The sequence below is a fragment of the Vombatus ursinus genome, unplaced genomic scaffold (assembly GCF_900497805.2).
Source record: "Vombatus ursinus unplaced genomic scaffold, bare-nosed wombat genome assembly UNPS02014812.1, whole genome shotgun sequence".
Taxonomy (NCBI): domain Eukaryota; kingdom Metazoa; phylum Chordata; class Mammalia; order Diprotodontia; family Vombatidae; genus Vombatus; species Vombatus ursinus.
The window spans coordinates 6,490,347-6,508,542 of NW_020954590.1; the positions used below are offsets into that span (position 1 = coordinate 6,490,347).

The window sequence follows — 18,196 nt, forward strand, 5'->3', positions numbered from 1 at the left end:
CAAGAAATACTATGGTGGGTCTTAAGAATATAATCAATTTATTGATCTTGAAGGCAACGAAGTAAGTGGAAGTAACACTTGGACATAGCAAACCCAAACACAGGGCCTAGATATTGATTGCTGGGAAAGGACACTGCAGGATAGCTTGACTATATTGACATGGAATGGCTCAATTTGAATAAGAGACTTATCTAGCCTATGAAGAAGACAAAGACAGAGCTTTAAATAGTTCTACTAATTCACTTACAGACTCTGAATGGAATGATGACAAATCATTCCTGTGGGGTTTTTTTTCCATCTATATTATCAGATAACCAAATAAATTTCGTGTAGCTATATAAACGTAGAAGCTTCCAAAAATAATTTCATTGTAGTGTGTTTTATGCAATTTAAAGGGAAAGGACAAAATTTGATGGCAAAATGGTAAAGAAAACTTCATTACCAGAAAGAGGTCAGAGTCCTCCCCCACCCCTTCTGTTGGAATTTCCATGTGATATGAATATATAATATTTAGACTTTGCAAACTGTCAGTACTATTTCAGACATTTTGTTAATCTCATTCTCTTTATGTCTAATCTTAATCTTGAATTCATGCATGCCTCTTTCCCTCCCTCTAATTATGTATTATGATGAAGTAGCACAGCTTTAATCATCAACTCTGATTCAGCTTTCCTGTTCTTTCTTTCTGAAGTTGGTTATTATCAGGACTTAAAATATAAAGTCACCAACTAAATGACTGGGAATTTCATCCTGGTTTATAGGGAGTGAACTGAGGCCAGATACATTTTCATAAGTATCTGTCTCTATTTTCATTGCAACATTCTAGGCACTGCCTCCAAACTGGAACTGAAAGTCTTTGTAAATGTGCCTGTTTCCAGTTCTAAAGGATGGCTGTACCACAACTGACCTTTAATTATAGTGTTACTTCTGTTGACCAAGAGTGTATGTCTCAGGGACAGAGCTTCTTTGTTAGAAACTTAATCACCAGAAGTAGATATGTCCTAGCAGTCTTAAGGACATGTTCTAGGAAATGTAAAATGTGGGCAGAGAGTGGAGTGCAGGTTATGAGTTGTGATTAGGGAAGGGAGAAGAGAAGACTCACACATTTATGCTCAGGTAGAGTTGAATCTGAAGGAGGGAGCCTTTCAGCAGGCAGAGACCCATGCTTAAAAAAAAAGACTGGTTGGAGTCCTAGAAAAAGCAGGTGACAAAGGGAACACAGGCCATCCTCTTCCACCCATCCTTACCTCCAAAGCCACCTCTTGAAGTATATTCTAGCAATTTCCAGAGGCTGTTTTATCTTCCGTTGTAGGAAAATCGGGTGCTTTCTGTGATCACCACTGGTATCTTGCCTCACCCTTTAAAATGGTGGGGTGGGGTAACATTGTCATAAAATGAGAAAAGCTTACCTTTCAAATTAATCGAGTAGACCTAGTATGATTTTAAGGCCCCTTCTGATCTCCCCATCTTGTCATCATACTTAAAACTCCTTTAAGTAGAAGAAGAGCCTTTCATTTCACAATTCAAAATAAAAGTAAATGCCTGGATGAGGCAACACTTTAGTATAAATGAGTTTCAGTTCAAGTATGATCAGTCGATCAACAAGTATGAATGATTGATTGTCAAATCTTTCCTTGAGGGATGGGGTGAAAAGAAGGGGAGGCTGGGGGTAGAAGACAAAATTTCAGACTTCCCCCTTTTGCCTAGGGTAAGCTCTGCTTGCCTTTAACTGGGCTGGGTCAAAGAGAAGGTGGTGCATGAAGTCATTTTTGTCCAGCAGGGATAAGCCCAGACATTTTTGCTTCATAGAGTTTATGATTTTTTAAAAGCAAAACTGAATTTATATAATAAAGGAATGTCTTTCACAGAAAAATATCATTATACATGTACCTTTCAGCTCCCATGGCAATGTTGTATTCCAAAGTTATATTCCAAAAATATAACTTAAGAAGAATTTGGCCCTTGTAAAAGAGATTCCACTTCTCTCTTCCATGTGTCAGAGAAGAGGAAATTAATTCTACTCACCAAGCTTTGGTCATTAGTGACTACCTTTCATCTTTGTTTTCCTTGTGTTTGTTGTTATTCCTTGAACATTGACCAATGTCATTTTTTGGAGTAGTAGAGGGAGGAAGTACAGTGCTATAACTGTTAATGGTTTATTTAGTTTGTTTAATTCAAGAGATAAAGGACAAGTTGGAGAATATTGTTTGTTTTTCAAGGATTATTATTTTATTCTTTTAGCTCTTACCTTCACTGTCAGTGGGCATCCATAGAAGACCTGGACAAAGACAAGAGAATTCAACAAAAGATTAAACGATTTAAGGCAAAGCAGGGCCAGAACAAATTCCTTTCAGAGGTAGGAAACATGAAGTTAATTTTTTTAAAGGCTTTATTACTGTGTTAATGTGCTAAATTTAGAATTTAAGTTCACTTAAATTATTGGGAGAAGTTGGTTTGCCTCATTTATTGCTGTTCCTTGCATACTCCTAATTGGTTATAGCTAAAAAATCTGTAAACAGGAATTTTTTTCACTTTTTCTATTGCTTGTTCTAAAAGATACTAGTCTTTTCTTACAATCTTCTGGGGAAATAATTGTGATATTCTGATTAAAACCACTTAATCAGGCAAAAAGGCTAATACACAAAACTCTACTAAAATGTAGAAAACATAAGAAAATCTACATAGACAAAAATGTGAATTTTAGAATTTTACAATCCAAAACGCTGATTTGGAGGATGTGTACTGGGTTTTTCCTATATTGTATTTCAAATACTATATATTTGCAAAAAGGTAGTGACACTTTTAGAAATTATGTCCTATCATATAGATGTTATATGCCTCCTTATTCTGAGTTATTTGTGACATGAGAGGGACCATAATACCTAGGACAGAAAAGGGAGTCTGCATTCAAAAGCAATACTGGGTCCCCCTCCACAGTAGCCAATTATGCTAGAAAAATGCCTGACATTTTCTGTGATTTGGCTTAGTGCCCATTTGGGACTCAAGGCTTTTGATCACCAATTTAATTTCACTTAGAGCCACAAATAACATACGAGAAGAGATCTTACCAAATGAAAAATTAGACTTGCTGATTTACCCAGATCCTCACTATGTAGCAAGTTAGAAAAAGATCTAGAGGGTTGTGAAATTGCATATAAAATTATCATTCCATTAACAAATAACTTATTTTGAGGGATAGAAATACTCAGTCAATTCAATTCAGTAATCATTCTCAATATTTTACTTAGAAAATTTTTTTGAAAGATCAGCAACCTAGAGGACGTTTTAGGTTCGTCTAGAATCCTTTTATTTTCTATAAGTCCTGTCTGACAGATTTCAGGTCTTGTTTTTTTTTATTAATTTATTTTGATTTATCAACAATCACTTCCATATGCTTTTGAGTTTAAAATTTTTCTCCCCCTTCCTCCCCACCACCCTTCCCAAAACGGCGCACAATCTGATATAGGCTATATATATACACACATATTCCTATTAAACATATTTTCACATTAGTGATGTTGTAAATAAGAGTTAGAACCAATAGGAGGAACCACCAGAAAGAGGAAAAAAACTCAACAGAAGGAAAAAAAAGTAGCAAATAGTATGCTTTGATCTGCATTCAAACTCCATTGTTCTTTCTTTGGATGTGGATAGCATTTTCCATCACAAGGCCTTTGGAGATGTCTTAGATTCAGGTCTTATTTTGGGTAGGAAATTGAGTCGATTTATTTTAATCTTCACCAAGAAACATGTTGATAGATTAGCCTTTGATTTATTGATAGTGACCTGTTTACCTTTTACCAGCCATTTTTTCAGGTTCATGGAATTACTTTACTTATGTTTGAATCTTTAAGTTGACTCAGTCTCAACAAGAGTGATTTCTAGGGGAATCTCATAAAGCTTTTTGTTTGATGCTGTTTTTCATGAGGTCCAAACAATATATGATATTTACGGCAATGGGAAAGTGGAAAAATCAGGTTTAATTTTAGAGCCTTCATCAGAGGTTGAAAATTATAGTAGGTAGAAGAGTTCCAGGCAACAAAAGCGCCAACTTTGTCAATGGAGATGAGAAAGTTAGGAAATAGCAATAGTGGTGTATGCATAGTCCTACATCTGGTCCTGACCATAGCTCTAAGTGCGGCCAAGCCACATTTTGCTCTGCTGTCTATCTAGTCTTAGAGTAGGGAAACTGGAGTATAGTATCTTAAGGAATTTTTGCTATCAGCTAACTATATGGCCTTAGGAAGGTAACACCTTTATTGAGCTTCATTTTCCTGATCTGTAAAATCAAGGAGTCAAATTTGATCTATCGGTGTCTATTTGACACCTTCAGGGTCTAAAATTCTAATTTCTAAGACTATGGTAACTTTGAATTGTATCAAGGCACATCACTGAATGTATGTTTTTCAAAATACATGTCATCAGTAGTAGATGAATCGCTTCCACCTGGCAAATGGAAATTTTTAACACTGTCTTGATGAAAAATACTTAATAATCAGAACAAGTCACACCTCTACTGAAAATGGAAGTCTTCTCAAATATTTGTTAAAATTTTAAAAAAAGAACTTGATTACTGTCAATCATCCTTCATTCTACATGGTTCCCCCACTGGACTTTAATTTTCATTTATAACTATGTTTATAGCAGTTGATTCCCTTTGTTTATACAAAGTTCTTCTTTACACCTTGATACAGTGAGTAAGTTGCAAGTGTTGCAGTTTATAACTATAAAGACCACATAGAGTCGAGGTTCTTAAACCTTTTTGCATCATAGACTTCTTTGGATATCTGGAGAAACCTCTGCACCTCTTCTCAAGATGTTCTAAAATGCATGAGATAACATATACAGGATTACAAAAGAGAAGTATGTATTTATATTGAGATACAGTTGTCAAAATATTTTTTAAAAACAAATGTGCACACCTCAAGAACCCCTGAATAGAAGACCTTATATTTTAATTTTAGTTTTTTATAGCAGGATGTTTTTGTCTATTAGGTTTGTCTACTTGATGAAATTGGATATAAGAAAATATTTCAATGTAGTATGTATGTAATTTTTAGATTCAAGAAGAGGTTATTACAAAGGGAATACCTCTCTAATCCTGCTCTATAAATATTTTGGTTTCAGTGATAAATATTGCATTTATATATTGCACACGAATCCAGGAGCTGTCTAGTAATGCACATATTTTGAGTAAGGAACTGGAGCTGTAATTTCAATGTTGTAGGGAACTCCTAAGTGAGGACACTCCACTGTGATCAATACCTTCTCTGTAACTTGTTAGAGAGCATCCTTGGGTGCTAAAAAGTTAAATGATTTGTGTCAGAGGTGGAGCTTGAATATAGGTCTTTCTAGATCTGAAGTGAGGTTTCTTTATCTGCTTCACTTCATCACCTCTCCCTTTTTAATAAATCAAATAAAACATTTGCATTTTAAATAAGCTAAACATTTTACCGAACCCTTGTCTTTGACATAAAACTCTCCTTGTAAAACCTTAAAGTAGTTTAGATAAAACATTACAGTTTTGCTTATTTATCCTTGATTTGTAGTGAAAAGTACCAAAACAGGGATACACACACACACACACACACATACACACAAACACACACTCCTCAAACCTCCTGACTTAACCTTGGCCTTATGTAATAGAATTCCATTTTTGTTAACCATGAAACTATCTTTTCAGCTGACATATCAAAGTCTAAGGATCAAAGATCAATGGTTTGTAACATGTTTAAAAATTCTTGGAGAAATCATAATAAATTATGGCAGCATGTGCCTGATTATCTATAAGCATGCATAAAAGTGACAATTTTAATTAAATGTGTTATTTGTTTTCTGGCCAAAACTTTAATAACTAATATGTTTTGTCTCAAAAGAGTAACATAAGCACTCTTCTTTTTAAAGTTGCTCTTTCTTTATATTTAATAACTTAGCAAATAATTACCTGCTTAGTAGTATTTTTTTAAAAAGAAAGTTTTAGGATGTTAGCCAAAACTTAAAATCCATTTCATTATTCTTTTTCTTAATGCCTTGCTCCTACACAGTATCGATATAGACAGATCACAAAAAGAATTTAGAGCAATGAGAAGAAATTTTTTATAAGTGGAATATCAAGATTGATCAGTAAAGAAGAAGGAACAAATGATGAGCTCTTTGTATGTAAAAATTATGAAACAGCAAATAGAATTTTAGTGCTTTCAGTTTTTAAATAATATTTTGTAAATGGTACTTTTAAAGCAGATAGACAAATGCAGTAGTTATGATAATCTGATATCACTTAGTGTACATGGCTCTAATTTCTTTATTGCAAGCTGTAGTTTCAAGAATGTTAAATGCATTGCATGCTATAAGCCTTTTGGATTGCTCATTAGTGAATTGTAATTTCACACTTCATTTAAAATATTCTTAAACATTTTCTCACAGTAAAAGGTTTCACACAGTAATTAAGAGGCCCGGTTAACAAAGTCTGAGAAGTCTGATTTCCTCACGGGGAATGATCTTGCTGAATTGTAGCTTTTCAATTAACATATTGAAGTTTGCAAAATATAAATTTTGTTTCGCCATGAACCAAAATATTATTGCCTGATGAAGAGTATAATATTGAAAATAAAGTGAATTTTGTTATTGTTTTTATAGATTGAAGATGAACTTTTTAATCCAGATTATGTAGAAGTTGATCGGATACTGGATTTTGCACGAAGCACAGATGATAATGGAGAGGTAAAAGAAGACAGAGTGAAATAACATTAAAAAGTAGCTGGGGCTTAGTTTTAGCTGAGTTTGTATGTTGATTGTTTAAAATACGATTTTGACAGCTTGTAAGTTTGGGTACAAAATATGGTATATCAACATAAAAAGGCATTTCATGCTTCCCCCAAGAGTAATAAATTATTATTCTTTTTATAGTTAGTGCACTAATCAAATAAATTGTTGACAGAGAGAAAAGGAAAGACAGAGAGATCTAGACTATAATAAGCAATATAACATAGTAGAAAGAGAATTGGACTTTGTTATATTTGGGTTTGAATGCTGTCTCTAACACTTACTAGTTATGCGACCACAAGCAAGTCACTTAACATCTTAGAGCCTTAATTTCTTCATTTCTAAAGTGGAGATAATTATATTTGCATTACCTACTTCACAGTATTGTTGTGAGGTAAGTGCTTTATAAAAATTAGTGTACTATATACATAGGAGCTATTTTTAACATACTTAACCCAAATTTCAAGTTTATTTCTGGATTTATGGTATGATGACCTCTAATAATGCGTAACAACTTAAAACCAAATATATTCAGTGTTACCTACACACACCCACCATTATATGTTACTTTATAATATATTTAGTTTATAAAATGTTTTATAAAATAAATATTTTTAAAATAATTTTTATATTTATATGTTTATAAAATAATTCTTTTATATGAAGCCAAGCTGCTAAATGTGTTCATTGAAGAAGAACTTGGTGAAATTCATATAAATACATCAGTAGGGCTCCTATTAACTTCATTTTGGTTATCTATTTATTCATCCTTAATGATAATAATGACAACAATAACAATTCACATTTCAGTAGTGGTTTAAGGTTTACAAAGTACTTTTCTCACAATAGCTCTAGTACTACTGCTTAGCCTCACCAGATTTTAATGACATTTGGTATTAGAGATCCTTAATTCATCAACTAAATTCAATTTTGGTCCACAGTGGATAATATGGGATACTGATTTACACAAAACATCAATTAGAGCACTGCCACCTTGCTACGTGTTTACCTTTGCAGAACTCTATCTAAATGTAAAGAATTGTTTTTTTTTTAGTGAGGAAAAGATCAATGAATGCGAGCTGGTCTTTTGCTGTTCTGGGCATTGGAATGTGCCAGCAATCATCCCTTTTTTGCTTCTTATATTTTGCTTGTATTTCATATCAAAACTTTGGATCAGATGGCAACTGTCAGCATGATCCTTAGCCAGTGTTTGAAAGTTATCGTGGTAATATCTTTTCCAGTTTTCCTTAAGTGTACTAACCTGTTTCTGAGCACTTGTACAAAGATGGAGATACAAACTAGCAAAATATCAATTTAGAGGCCTCATAGACTATATTACCAAATAGCTGGAATGTCTTGGCATCATGTTCAGAAGTTTGAGAATCTGTACCAGGACATGAAGGTCAACAAACTAGGTTTTTCTTGGGAGGAAAGAGGAAGGAAATTCCATAGATGAATGACTTACACTTAATGATTTGCTTCAGTTCTTGCAGAGCTCAGAACTAGAAATTCTCGCTTATTTTAAATTCGTTCTCTTATCCAAGACTATACAAATAGCAATTAAGTGGCAGAGCTTGGACTTGAATCTAAGTGGTCTGACTTCAGCATCTATTATCTCTCTCTCTCTCTCTATAGATAGATAGAGATATAGGGACTTTTCGAAAGAGGTGGGGGAGACAGGCAGAGAGAGAGGAAGGAGAGAGAGTGATAGAGAGGCAGAGAAAAAGAGGGACAGAGAGCATGTAAGCACACTTTCCTCTTAAAAAGGCAGTATGATACAGTTGCAGAAGTGTCCTCAACTTGGAGTCAAAGGCCAAATTCAAATCTTAGCTTTAGCAGTTACTGCCTATGACCGTGTCCAAATTACTTTACCTTGCTAAGCTTCAGGTTCTTTGCCTGTAAAGTGAGGAAGTTGAAGTAGATAACTTTTACGGTCCCTTCTGGCTCTAAGACTATAATTCTCACTCTTCTTTCCTCTTCTCCCCTGCCCCATCTCCTTCCCTTTTACCTTCCCTCTCATTTGTTCCCTTCACTACTCTTCTTTCTTCAGACTCTTCTCCTTCCTTTTTTCTCAAACCATTTCACAAATCCTCAAACCCTCACCTTCTCCTCTTTTCTTCTCCTCTCCTTTCCTTTTCTCTCCTCTCTCCCCCTCTATCTTTTCTTTCCCTCCCTTCCTACTGCCTTCTCACCTCCTCCATTCCCCTCTTTCCCCTTCCCCTTATATTTCTTCTTAGCATCCTTCCCTTTTCCTTTCTTCCCTTCCATCTTTTCCTTCTCTCCCTTCTTCCTGCCTCTTCCATTTCCCTTTTTCCCTTCCCCTTGTATTCCTTCTTTTTCCCTAGCATCCTTCCCTTTCCCTTCCTTTTCCTTTCATTCCCTAACATACCTCTCCTTCCTTTCCCCCTTCTCTCCCTCCTCCCCTGTCTCCTCCTCCTGCTCCCACTCTCCTTTTCTTCCCTTCCTTTTCTCTTCCTCTACCCTCACTCTCTCATTTATATATGTATGTGTGTGGGGAGATGGGATGTAAAAATCAACTGTCTTGATAAACTAAGACATATATCTGTTTTATTTTTAAAAAGTGTAGTTTAATAATATCAATAAAACACATGTACAGACAGTGTGATGTGGTGGATGGTGTTGGGGTTGGCATTAGGAAGACCTACCCTGCTTATGCTACTAGATTTGTGACCGTGAGAAAATTACTTCATCTCTTGATGTACTTCAAGTAAAGCTGAAGCCTAATCTACTTAGTTAAGAATGGTTTCCTTTTGGCAGAGATTCATAGATGTAGAAACGAAAATTTAGAACTCAAAAGGGCCTTAGAATTCATCTAGTTCAACTTCCTCATTTTATAGATAAGCATACTGAGGTCTAGAGGTTAAGTGATTTATCCAAGGTCATATAAGTAGTAATTAAGTAGCAGAGCCTGGATTTGAACCCAAGTCATCTAACTTATGATCTATCACTGTTCCCATTGCATCAGTACTACCACCACTACCACTACATCTTCCTCCCCAGATCAAGAAATTAGAGGTCTTTTCCATATTTGCTTAATAAAATATATGCATATGTTTAGCATTAAGATCAAATGTTCATTTGAATTTCCACTTGTGACTTTTCCAAAAGGGGAAAGAGAATTTTGTGAAGGTGTATAGCATCTGTATAGACAGGATTTTATCAAGGTGTGAGAGTGAAAACTACATTTTCAATCTTTGTGTAATCAAACATTTTCTATTTAGGGAGAGAAAAAAATAATTATTAGACTTGCTAGCATGAATATTTTTTTCTCTGGCACTATATTATACATAAATAGCTGTGACCTAAGTAAGGACTGAAATGAATAGTATAACAAAATACTTAATATGGCATTTGGTTTCACTTCATATTGTCTTAGAGGATGATATTTGGTTCTTTCTGATGTGAGAGAGTATTATGAAATATTTTAACTACTTTTTCAAACTTGGTTATCATAGTATTTCTAGAAATGAGTAGCATATGTAGATTATAAAGCAGCAGATTTTTTTCCAGATTTAAAACAATTAATCTAATTCTGACTTATTTAAACTATTAATCACAAAGCCTGTGACCCATTATCTGGTGAAGTGGTGTTCACTTCCATATGAAGACAGCACTTGGGAGCTGAAGCAGGATATAGACCAAGCTAAAATTGAAGAATTTGAGAAACTGATGTCCCGAGAGCCAGAAACGGAACGTGTGGTAAGAATTGACTCAAAATAGAGGATTTTGTAGCAAAGTAGTGTGGTCTTTGAAAAACCACTAATGGGATTTGGTGTGTTTAAAATAGGAGCGACCTCCTGCTGATGATTGGAAGAAATCAGAGAGTTCCAGGGAATATAAAAACAATAACAAACTCAGGGAATACCAGTTGGAGGGAGTAAACTGGCTACTTTTCAATTGGTACAACACGTAAGTAGAGGCTTCTTTCTTTTCCCTTTTTTCTTAAACTAGCTTCTCCTGTGTTTTATTTAAAATAATTTCTATTTTAAAAAATCTTTAGAATTTAAGAAATTTAATTTAAGAAATTAAATAGAAAACCAGTGCCTAATATTCAAAGATACATATACTAATGTGTTATTTATTAGAATTTTTTTTATTTCTTGGAGATATTTTGGTGAAACTTAATTTTATTAAAAATCGAAGAGGACATGTAAGCCAATGTCCATGTAGTCATGCATTTAACATTATAGTCATTTATGTATTTTGAAAGGACAGCAAGAATGTATACCTATTAAATTTTTTTTTTTGTTCCCCCAGGCGAAACTGCATTTTAGCAGATGAGATGGGTTTGGGAAAAACTATCCAGTCCATTACATTTCTCTATGAGATATATTTGAAAGGAATACATGGCCCTTTCCTAGTAATTGCCCCATTGTCCACAATCCCCAACTGGGAAAGGGAATTCCGTACCTGGACAGAGTTGAATGTGGTTGTGTACCATGGGAGTCAAGCTAGTCGCCGGACCATTCAGTTGTATGAAATGTACTTCAAAGATCCACAGGTAAAGTTGTATGCCTTCTTTCCTCTTGTACATGCATACAGTCTCAAAAATTAAACTTTGGCCTTACTGACTTGGGATGGCATAGATTCTGTTGGGCTGAAGAATTTGCTTTAAATTACTTTCACAATTTCATTATTTTGTTGTATTTTCCTGTCATAGAAACACAATTCTATTTCCCCCTTCCTTCTTACAGCAAAATCATATTTAAATACCAGAGAAACCTGTATATCAATAAATTAGGGACAAAAAAAGTTTCCATTTCTCTTCCATCCTGCTGTTTATTCCCCTTTCCTTTCCCTTTCTTTCTCCTTTCTTCTTTCTTCTATCTCCCTCTACCTCTTTATTTCCTCCTAGAAAAATCAGCTTCAGAAATCTGGGTTCAGATCCCACTACTGATGATTATTACCTGTGTAAACTTGAGAAAATCACTTCGCCTCTCTGGACCTCAGTTTCTTCATCTGTAAAATGAGGCTGTTCAGTCAGCTGACTTCTGAGATCCTTTCTAGATTTTGACTTATAATCCTATAATATCTTTTTTCCTTTTTCCCCTTCCCCATCCTTCCTTCCAGGTCAGTTTGGAAGGAGTTCTCTAGTGGAGGGTCTGAGGGATCCATTCTCAGCTTTGCACTGTTGAACATTTTTATTTGTGATTTAGAATATAGCCTACATGGCACAGTTGTCAAATTTGTAGATAACACAAAGTTGGAAGGCATCACTAATGTGATAGCCATCCAAAAATATATGGACAGGCTAGAATATTGGACTGAGGAGGCAGTGTGGTACAGTGAAAAGAGCCATGGCTCTGTAGTCAGAGAACCTGAGTTCAAATTCTACTTCTTACACTTAGTACCTTTGTGACCATGGGCCTAAATGGGCCTCATTTTCTTCATCTGTAAAATGAAGGAATTGGGCTAGATGGCTTCTAAGATCCCTTTGCTCTGGTGGCAGAACATGAAAAGGAATTAAGAAGCCTCTTGATGAGGGTGAAAGAGGAGAGTGTAAAAGCTGGCTTCAAGCTTAACATAAAAAACAAAAACAAACAAAAAGAACCCCAAAAACTAAGATCTGGGCAACTGGTCCCATCACTTCCTGGCAAATAGAGGGAGAAGACATGGAAGCAGTGTCAGATTTTCATGTCTTGGATTCAAAGATCATCAGAGATGGCTATTGTAGCCATGAAATTAAAAGATGCTTGGATCCTTGGTCCTATGGCAAATCTGGGCATCATTCTAAAAAGCAGAGACATTACCTTGTCATATAGGTCCATAGAGTCAAAGCTATGATTTTTCCAGTAACAATGTATGTCTGTGAGAATTGGACTATAAGGAAAGCTGAGCTCCACAGAATCAAATTGTGGTTCTGGAGAAGATTTTAGAGAGTCTTTTGGACAGCAAGGAAATCAAATCAGTCAGTACTTAAAGACATTAATTCAGGCTATTCACTTGAAGGTCAGATTTTGAAGCCGAAGTTTAAATACTTTGGCCACGTAATGAGAAGATGAAACTCATTGGAAAAGACCCTGATGTTGGGAAAGATTGAAGCAAAAGGAAAAGGTTAACAGCAGAGGATGAGATGAAAACAATGAACATGAACTTGGACAGTCTTTGAGAGATACTGGAGGATAGAAGGGCCTGGTATGCTATTATCCATAAGGTCATAAAGAGTTCAACATGACTGAACAACAGCAACAACAATGAGAAGGTCCCTTCTGGCTCTTAATCTATGATCATGTTAGATGAAATGTAAGGGGAGGAATACATCCAGTTGTATTTGGGTTTAAAAAAAATCAACTTCAGAAGTACAAGGTGTCTGAGGTGTAGCTAAAATGCAGCTCCTCTGAAAAAGAGGTGGGTTTTTAATGGACTGCAAGATCAGTGTGAGTTTAGCATGGGAAACAAAAAAGCTAATATGATTTTTGACATCATAGTGTCCAGGACTAGGAATAGAATAATTTTTCTGTTCCCTGCCCTGGTCAGACCACATCTGGAGCACAGGATAATTTTAGGAAAGAAGTTGATAAGCTGGAAATCATTCAGGGGAGGCCAACCAGAATGGCAAACAGCTTCAAGTAAATGTCACGTAAGGACCACTTGAAGGAAGGTAGGAAAGGTTAGCCCTGAGAAGAGAAGAGTTTCTAGGGTAAGTGAAATAGCATGGTAGTTGTCTTTAAGTGTTTGAAAAACTAACCAGTGGAAGAGAAGGGATTAGGTCTGTTGTTTTCATCCCTGGATGGCAGAATTAGGACCTATGGGTGTTGGGGTTTTTTTTGTTTGTTTGTTTGTTTGTTTGTCTGTTTGTTTGGGTTTTTTTTTTTTGGTGAGGCAATCAGGGTTAAGTGACTTGCCCAGGGTCAAGAAGCTAATAAGTGTTAAGTTTCTGAGGTTGGATTTGAACTCAAGTCCTCCTGACTCCAAGGCCAGAGCTCTATTCACTGTGCCACTTAGCTGCTCCTGAGTGTTGATTTTAAAGAGGAAATTAGGTTCAATATAAGGGAAAACTTTATCACTATTATAACTACATCAAAGTGGAATGGGTTGCCCTAGGAGGTAGTGAGTTTCCTCTCACTGAAGGTCTCTCAGCAAAAGCTTAATAATTTATTACTTATCTGATTTGTTGTAAAAGGGATATCCTGTTCAGGATAAATTGGATTAGATAGTCCCTTCTAACTCAGAACCCTCCTTTCTTCCCTCTATCCTCTCTTCTCTTCCTCTATTCTTCTTTTCACCTTCTTTTCTTTCCCTTTTTATATTTTTTCCTCCCATCCCTTCTCCCTATTTTAGTGCATTTGTCACCCTGATTATCAGAGAATTGTTCTTAGTGAGGTTGCCTGTTAAATAGTAAATATATTTTATTATAGTGATTACTTTAGTTTTGCATGCCTAAGGGAACACTAAATGAAAAAAAGAAACTTAATTGGGAATAGAAAGATGATAATTTATTACTTGAAGTAAAAGCTAATAAGATGTACAAATTCCACAAAATTATATGTAGTACTGAATTCCTTTCCAAAAGGATGTATACATAACAGTATGAACAGGCAGGGTATTGCTGGCAAGGCATTGTATGTTAAAAGGAAGGAGAATAATGGACTATAGAAGTAGTTTTAGATTAGAAGTTATTTGGAAGTAGCTTTTTTTTTATTAATAAGCAGAGAAATTTTGTTTAAAAGAACCTTGAAATGAAAGAGTTAAATAAAAAAAGTAACTCTTATCTTTGTGTCTATTACTTTATAAATTTTCTTATTATTTAAAAATCCAGTCTTAAGAAAATTTAACTGATTTTGGGTTTTTTTTTTTTTTTTAATGAGAAACAGCCCAACATTAGGCAGCTCAATAGGCAATCTTTTCAGCTCAACAGTTTAGTGTGAATCTTCTTACATGCTGCTTTCCTCCCTTTATATAACCGATAAGAAAACAGGACCCAAAACTAGGCTGCCACTTTGCTTTAAAAACAAAAGATTGGAAAAGCTATAGTTTTCTATAAAAGTTTAAAATCTGTTAAAAAGCAAATCATCATGAAAGTGTTTCATAATAAATGTTAGGGTATACTGATAGGTGATAAGATATGTCTTACACTATCTTCCTAGACAGACTTGGTGGGGTGTTTGTATAGTAGCTGGGTTGCCAGGCTTGGAATAAGTGGCAATTTTGTTCATATTGTACCTCTGTATATACTGGCTGTGGGGCTATAGAGGGTCACTGAGACTTTCAGTGCCCCACGCAACTTTCTAAGATTGTTACAGCTGAATTTCTGATCTCTTTCATTCCATGAAATTTCCATACTGTGAATTCTTTACACTAATAAGTGACAATGCCAGATTAAAAGAAAATACAACATAGACAGGTCCACATCTTTACCACAGCTGCTTGAATTTGATAACAACTAACTGTGTGTCCTTGCGCAGGTAATAAAACTTCACTGGGTCTTGATTTCCTCCTCTGTGAAAGACAGGAATTGTACTAGGTGATCTCTGAGATCCCTTAAAGAACTAAATCTAAGATCCTACTACTTTCACATGACTTTGTCTTTCTATACTTGGTCTAAATGAAAAAAAAAAGTATATGAGGGAGAAGGAGCTAGGTAGTCCAAAGACAAGAACTTTTTATTCTTTGAAAGGGTCTATGTAAGACTAAGACTTTTTTGTTCAGCAGTGAAACAATATAGCGTCTTAGAATTAGAAAGGATCTCATAGTATAGACAGGGAAAATGGAAGCAGGTGGGCTAATTCTTGCATATGAGGAAGCAATGAAAGAATGACTTGCCTGTTTCCTTTTTCATCTTCTATCTGCTCTGCAAGCTACTGTCTAAATCTTATCAACTTCACCTCTTTCTCAGTATGTTGCCCTAAGTTTTTGGGGAAGGCTATAGTTGTCTGCTGAGGCAAGACGTGATAATAAGGAGAGCAAGGAAAGCTAAATCCTTGTTACTCCTGTACTACCCCTCTGTTCTACTGTCATTTCTATGGAATATTGATTTTCATCTTAAATGTAGCTAAATTTTAGTTTATTCTTTGTGTACAAAAACTTAATGTTTAACACATGGCGTAGTGGAAAGAAACCTGAATTTGGAGTCAGACGACATGGTTTTGAGTCCCAACTGACAACACGGTCTGTGTGCGACCAACACTTTTCTGTTCAGAGATAAAACAAGATAGTCTTTTTTAGATTGTTACTTATTTAAACATTCTTTTTAAATTTTGAATTCCAAATTCTCTCCTTCCCTCACCTCCCTCTCTCATCCAATGAGAAGGCTAACAAAATGACATTTATATATGTGAAATCATGCAAAACATGTTTCCATATTAGCCGTATCACAAAAAGAAAGAAAGGGAGAAAAATATACTTCAGTTTGCACTCAGAGTTCATCAGTTCTCTCTTTGTAGTTGGATGGCATCTTTTTTTTATGATGAGCACTTTGGGATTTTCTTGGATCTTTGTATTGATCAGAGTAGCCAAGTCTTTCACAGTTGATCATTGTTACAACACTTTTGTTACTGTATACAATGATCTCTTGTTTCTCCTCACTTCCTTTTGCATCCATTCATATAGCTCTTGCCATGGTTTTTTGTTGGTTTATTTTTTCTGAAACCACCCCCCTCATTATTTCTTATAGCACAGTAGTTCTCCATCACAATCATGTGCCATGAACAAGAGTTCAGCCATTCCCCAACTGATGAGCATCTCTTCAATTTCCTATTCTTTGCTGCCAGAAAAAGCTGCTATATTTTTGTACACTTAGGTCTTTCCTTTTGAAGTACAGATTTAGTAGTGGTATTGCTGGGTCAAAGTGTTTGCACAATTTCATAGCCCTTTGAGCATAATTCTAAATTGTTCTCCAGAATGGCTAAGCCAGTTTACAACTCCACCAACAATTTATTAGTGCGTCCATTTTCCCTCAGCTTCTCTAGCATTTTCCGTTTCTGATAGATGTGAAGTGGTACCTCAGAGTTGTTTGGATTTGCATTTCTCTAATCGACAGTGATTTAGAGCATTTTTTTTCATATGACTATAGATAGCTTTGATTTCGTCCTTTGAAAATTGCCTATTCATTTTCTTTTACCATTTATCAATTGGGGAATGGCTCTTTATTTTTCTTTTTGGTGAGTCAATTGGGGTTATGACTTGCCCAGGATCACGCAGCTAGTGAGTATCAAGTGTCTGAGGCCAGATTTGAACTTAGATCCTCCTGTCTCCAAGGCTGGAGCTCTATCCACTGCTCCACCTAGCTGCCCTGGGAATGGCTCTTTTATAAATTTGACTCAGTTCTCTATATATTTGAGAAATTAGGACTTTATCAGAGAAACCTACAGTGAAAAATTTCAATATTACTTCATTGCCTATGGTATCTTTTAGCAAAATGTAATTTCCCTGATTATGTCTTTTAATTAAGTCAATTTTTCTTAAGTCAGCTGAAATGTAATAGATTCCACTCTAGCTCTTTATTTTAACTCTGTGTGTGTCTTTCTATTTCAGCTGTGTCTCTTGTAAACATTTTATCACATTCTGATTTCTAATCCATTCTGCTATCTGCTTCCATTTTATGAGTGAGCTCAGCCCATTCACATTTATGATTACTGTGTATTTCCCTTCATCCTATTTTTCTTCTGTTTATCTTCCTCTCTTTCTTTTTATCTTGTTACTTTTCAAAAGTCTCTTTTGTTTTTGTCCACTGCCTCTTTTAATCCACCCTTGCTTTTATCATCCTCTCCTCCCATATCTCTTATCCCCTTCCCTTCTTGCTTCCCTATTGGGTATGATTTTTATACCCAATTGAGTGAGTGTGTGTGTATGTGTGTGTGTGTGTGTGTATTCCCTCTTTGAACCATTTCTGATGAGAGTAAGGTTTAAGCACTGCCTGCCACCCCCTCTTTTCCCCTCCACTATAAAAACTCTTCCTTGTGCATCTTCTTTTATTTCAGAAAAGTTTTCCATTCTACCTCTCCCGTCCCCCTTCTCCCACTTCATCCCCTTTCTCATTCCTTCATTATGTATGAGATCACCCCAACATAATCAACTGATACTCATGCCCTCTGTATATGTAGACTCCTTCTAACTGCCTTAATAATTACAGAGTTTTAAGGAATTATCTGTATCATCTTTCCATATAGGAATGTAAACAGTTTAACTTTATTGTGTCCCTTATGATTACTTTTTCATGTTTTCCTTTTTTATGCTTCTCTTTAGTCTTGTATTGGAAAGTCAGATTTTCTATTCAGCTCTGGTCTTTTCATCAAAATGCTTGAAAGTCCTCTATTTCTTTAAATATCCGTTTTTTTCCCCTGAAGGATTATACTCAGTTTTGCTGAGTAGGTTATTCTTGATTGTAATACCAGCTTTTTTGCCTTCTGGAATATCATTTTCCAAGCCCTTTGCTCCTTTAACGTGGAGGCTGCTAAATCTTGTGTGATCC

General features: G+C 35.4%; 1 protein-coding gene across 4 annotated transcripts in view; it reads left to right on the forward strand.

The window, feature by feature from the left end:
• Window positions 1–18,196, forward strand: part of LOC114053892 (chromodomain-helicase-DNA-binding protein 7) — a 245,912-nt gene that overhangs the window by 172,727 nt on the left and 54,989 nt on the right. For all 4 annotated transcript variants that reach the window (XM_027877006.1, XM_027877008.1, XM_027877009.1 and 1 more), the window contains exons 8-12: window positions 2,242–2,356; window positions 6,640–6,723; window positions 10,348–10,485; window positions 10,574–10,695; window positions 11,044–11,287. In XM_027877006.1, the coding sequence (XP_027732807.1) occupies window positions 2,242–2,356; window positions 6,640–6,723; window positions 10,348–10,485; window positions 10,574–10,695; window positions 11,044–11,287 (703 nt within the window). The remainder of the gene's footprint in view (window positions 1–2,241; window positions 2,357–6,639; window positions 6,724–10,347; window positions 10,486–10,573; window positions 10,696–11,043; window positions 11,288–18,196) is intronic.